Source organism: Penaeus monodon, chromosome 15 (assembly GCF_015228065.2).
Source record: "Penaeus monodon isolate SGIC_2016 chromosome 15, NSTDA_Pmon_1, whole genome shotgun sequence".
Taxonomy (NCBI): domain Eukaryota; kingdom Metazoa; phylum Arthropoda; class Malacostraca; order Decapoda; family Penaeidae; genus Penaeus; species Penaeus monodon.
The window spans coordinates 14,421,107-14,425,295 of NC_051400.1; the positions used below are offsets into that span (position 1 = coordinate 14,421,107).

The window sequence follows — 4,189 nt, forward strand, 5'->3', positions numbered from 1 at the left end:
CACACACAAGAACACAAGTATACTTATGTAAATATATGCATAGACGCCCATGAATTTAGATATAGTATATTAACTACTCCCTATTGACTCCCTCGACTTGGGATAGAAGGTGATTCTGACCTGCATACTCCTCTCTGCCCTCCTAGTTTAATGGCTTCGAGCAGCTTTGCATCAATTTCACCAACGAAAAGTTACAGCAGTTCTTCAACCATCACATGTTTGTTCTCGAGCAAGAGGAGTACAAGCGAGAGGGCATTAACTGGGTTTTCATTGACTTTGGGCTAGACCTACAGGCCTGCATTGAGCTCATTGAGAAGGTAAAGCTTAGTGACGAACGTACCTTCTCCTGGCTCCCAGCACCTCTCTTGCAGGCGGGCGTGATTGCTTGTTTTCGTAGGACAGCCGATTTTATCTTTTCCTTCTCCTTTTCTTTTGGATAATTTTTCCCCAAACACCCCAGGCCTTATAAGGAGTAAGGTCACAGTTTTGTTTGTTTTCTGTTGTTTTTATTTCGAGCACGAACCTTCCGTCGGCCAGCTGTGACTTGGTCTGAAGGACTTAACAGATGTTTTTTTTTTCTTTTTATTTCCTTTTAATACCAACACCTTCCCCCATTGCCACCCTTCCAGTTTAATGGCTTCGAGCAGCTTTGCATCAATTTCACCAACGAAAAGCTGCAACAGTTCTTCAACCATCACATGTTTGTCCTCGAGCAAGAGGAGTACAAGCGAGAGGGCATTAACTGGACTTTCATTGACTTTGGTCTAGACCTGCAGGCCTGCATTGAGCTTATTGAGAAGGTAACACGATAGTGCCAATCGATCGTAGATCTCGTCGTCAGGTCCTCTCTAAGACGAACCGGACCCCTTTCCGTCCAGCCTTAGTTTCTATGTTGTCGATTCCGAACCCCCTGTTCAGTTTACCTTCAGAGAAAGAAAGAAAAAAACAACAACACAGGTTCACCAGGTTACCGAGACGCCATCCCTGACCTGTGAATTTCTTTGCTGTCTGTTTCTGTTTGTGATCTTTCTGTCTCTACCCTGTCCACTGTCGCAGAACATGCCAAATGACGACCTATGTTTCTAGCGACATTATCACTCCTTATTCGTGTTTCTCATTCAATTACTGATGTGTGGTACCTCTTCCTATCCCCAGTTCAACAGTTTTGAACAGCTGTGTATCAATTTTACAAACGAGAAACTACAACAATTCTTCAACCACCATATGTTTGTCCTGGAACAAGAGGAATACAAACGGGAGGGAATTGAATGGACCTTCATTGACTTTGGTCTTGACCTCCAGGCTTGTATTGACCTCATTGAAAAGGTAACCTCTACAACACAACAGCTAGAGGCCTACGCTTGCTTTCCTTTTACTAGTCGTTCTGTGAGACAGCTCTGTGATGTGTGGGGCTGAGGTGATATCTTGAACGGACGCTGATATCAGGACATCGAAACTGTGGGCTGACTGATGCCGGTCGTGTCACGATACACCTCTCCGTGCGGGTAGCAGGGACTGTTCTCTTCTGCTTTTAAGAAGCAGTTTCAGTGTCCTTTCTTCCTGTCTTGTCATTTCATGCATCCTGCCTCAGTCTTTATATGACCAGCGCTCTGTGTCTCCCTCTGTGTTGTCTGTTTCCTCACTCATATATGCTCTCGTGGCACTGCTTTTGCTTCATTCAAAGAGAAACAAAGTGTGGGGAAAATTATAAAGCTTAGATTGGCACTGAATGTTCCCTCACCCCTCTCGATTTCTTGTATATAAAATGTTCAGTAAACAGTAGGCTTCTTGTAAATATTCTAACATATTTTATTTACTTCTTTCGCCATATATCTCTCCGCTATATCTTTATTTCACCAGACATCTTACTGAATATCTTTTATACTTTCTTTTTTTGCTGTGAGCCGGGTAAGTAATTTTTTTTTTTGTAAAGATTCAAAATTCATCATAGAACAGCAGGAGGAAAACCTGTCAAAAACAAATGCCTTATTGAAGATACAAACCCCAATTCTCTTCTGAACCCATGCTGACGCGGCGCCTTCTTCCTCCCGCCTCACCCATAGCCTCTAGGTATCCTCTCCATCCTTGAAGAGGAGTCTATGTTCCCTAAGGCTACCGACAAGTCCTTCGAGGAGAAGCTGAAGACTAACCACCTTGGTAAGTCTCCCAACTTCATCAAGCCGAAGCCTCCCAAGCCGGGCCAAGCCGAGGCCCACTTCGCCATCGTCCACTACGCCGGCACTGTGCCCTACAACCTCGCCGGCTGGCTTGAGAAGAACAAGGACCCGCTCAACGACACCGTGGTCGACCAGATCAAGAAGTCGAGCAACCAGCTGGCCGTCGAGATCTTCGCCGACCACCCCGGGCAGTCGGGAGCAGCCGATACCGGTGGCAAGGGTGGTGAGTGTCGCTCGCTTCCCTGTGGGCTCTTGAGTCTTTTAGTGAACTTTGCTAGGCTTTAAGTTTTATGAAGAGTTCAGGGTTAGGTTTCATAAGAGTTCTAAAGTGTTAAGTGTTCTTAAGGGTTCTTTACGCGTCGTAAAAGATCGCGAGGACATCATTGCATCATAATAATTCTTTATTTTTATCTCCAAGATGTTTCCTTTCGGTCGGACCAAAAGATCTCCAGTGAATTAATGTATGCTTCATACACATGTCTGGAGACTCTAGAAGAAATAGACTAACCGTGATTTTCAAATTTCTAATTGACTACGAGTCTCACACATGGAGACACAAATAATTACTCTATTGATCATATCGACCATTGATAAATCCAAATTACTCTCTCTCTTCCACAGAGTACGATTCCGTCCTGGTAAATTGACAGCCAACTGCTCACCACTCAACAAGGCCTTAGAGACGATCTAAAATTAGAGCGGTCAGAACAAGCTTAATGATAAGCAGAAAGTATTATTTTTTCACTTTGTAGTTTCTTAAAGTGGCTCTTAGGTTAAGGTTATTTTATTTTTTAGTTTTATTTTTCAAGATCACATATGGTTTTGTTTTTTGCTTTTCTTAGCCTCCGATAATCGAACTGTTTAGAATTAGTTCCATTACAAAAATTATGAATAAGGGTCGAGCATGTGTAGCAGATACTCAAGTAGAAGCTTTATTATGCTTTCTTGATTTTGCTTGCTTGCTAACATAATAACATTTTACCTTATTCTCTTGAGTATATAATGACTTAAAGAGGACTATAATAGCCTTCGTTTTTGCATCCTGTATTTAGACCGGAAATAAGTTTTGCCGGTATTATGATGTATTTTTAGAGACGAATTTTTCTCCATCTTTTGGCATTAATATTAAAATGATGTTTATAGATAACAACAAATGAAGAGACATTTTCATATATGCTTTAAAAACATGTACCTAATGTTTTTTTCTCTGTTTCTTGTTTTTTATACCCCTGCATGGAGCCGTCCTACCAAAATGACAGAGGAGGTCTATTTTATTTTTCAATATCAGCAAGCCAGCATGGTGGGTGCATAGTCTGCCCCACAACCCCCTCTTCCTCTAGCCTCCAACCAGCCACATCCCTCTTCCCCTCGCTCCTCTAGCCTCCAACCAGCCTCATCCCTCTGTCCCTCGCTCCTCTAGCCTCCAACCAGCCACATCCCTCTGCCCCTCGCTCCTCTAGCCTCCAACCAGCCTCATCCCTCTGCCCCTCGCTCCTCTAGCCTCCAACCAGCCACATCCCTCTGCCCCTCGCTCCTCTAGCCTCCAACCAGCCTCATCCCTCTGCCCCTCGCTCCTCTAGCCTCCAACCATCCACATCCTTCTACCCCTCACTTCTCTAGCCTCCAACCAGCCACATCCCTCTGCCCCTCGCTCCTCTAGCCTCCAACCAGCCACATCCCTCTGCCCCTCGCTCCTCTAGCCTCCAACCAGTCACATCCTTCTGCCCCTCGCTCCTCTAGCCTCCAACCAGCAACTCTCAACCACAGCAGCAGGAATAACCACAAAAGAGGAACATGCCTTGATCTCTCTTCCCAAATAACGGATTCAGAGGATCTTGTCTACCCGGCAGGTGGTAAACGCGCCAAGGGTTCTGGTTTCCTCACAGTGTCCGGGATGTACAGGGTAAATATTTCCCTTTCTCTGTGTCCTCTCTTTGACTAGATGAGAGAGTGTCTTTTAGCAGTGGGTCTCGCTTCGGCTTCCTGTCGGCGTCCCTAGATACATACGAGCC

General features: G+C 44.8%; 1 protein-coding gene across 1 annotated transcript in view; it reads left to right on the forward strand.

Moving 5' to 3' along the window:
* The window catches only part of LOC119581761 (myosin heavy chain, muscle-like), a gene marked incomplete in the record, with an annotated part of 38,657 nt that overhangs the window by 14,041 nt on the left and 20,427 nt on the right, over window positions 1–4,189 (forward strand). The window contains 2 exon segments of the mRNA XM_037929893.1: window positions 1,156–1,326; window positions 2,064–2,397. Coding sequence (XP_037785821.1) covers window positions 1,156–1,326; window positions 2,064–2,397 — 505 coding nt within the window.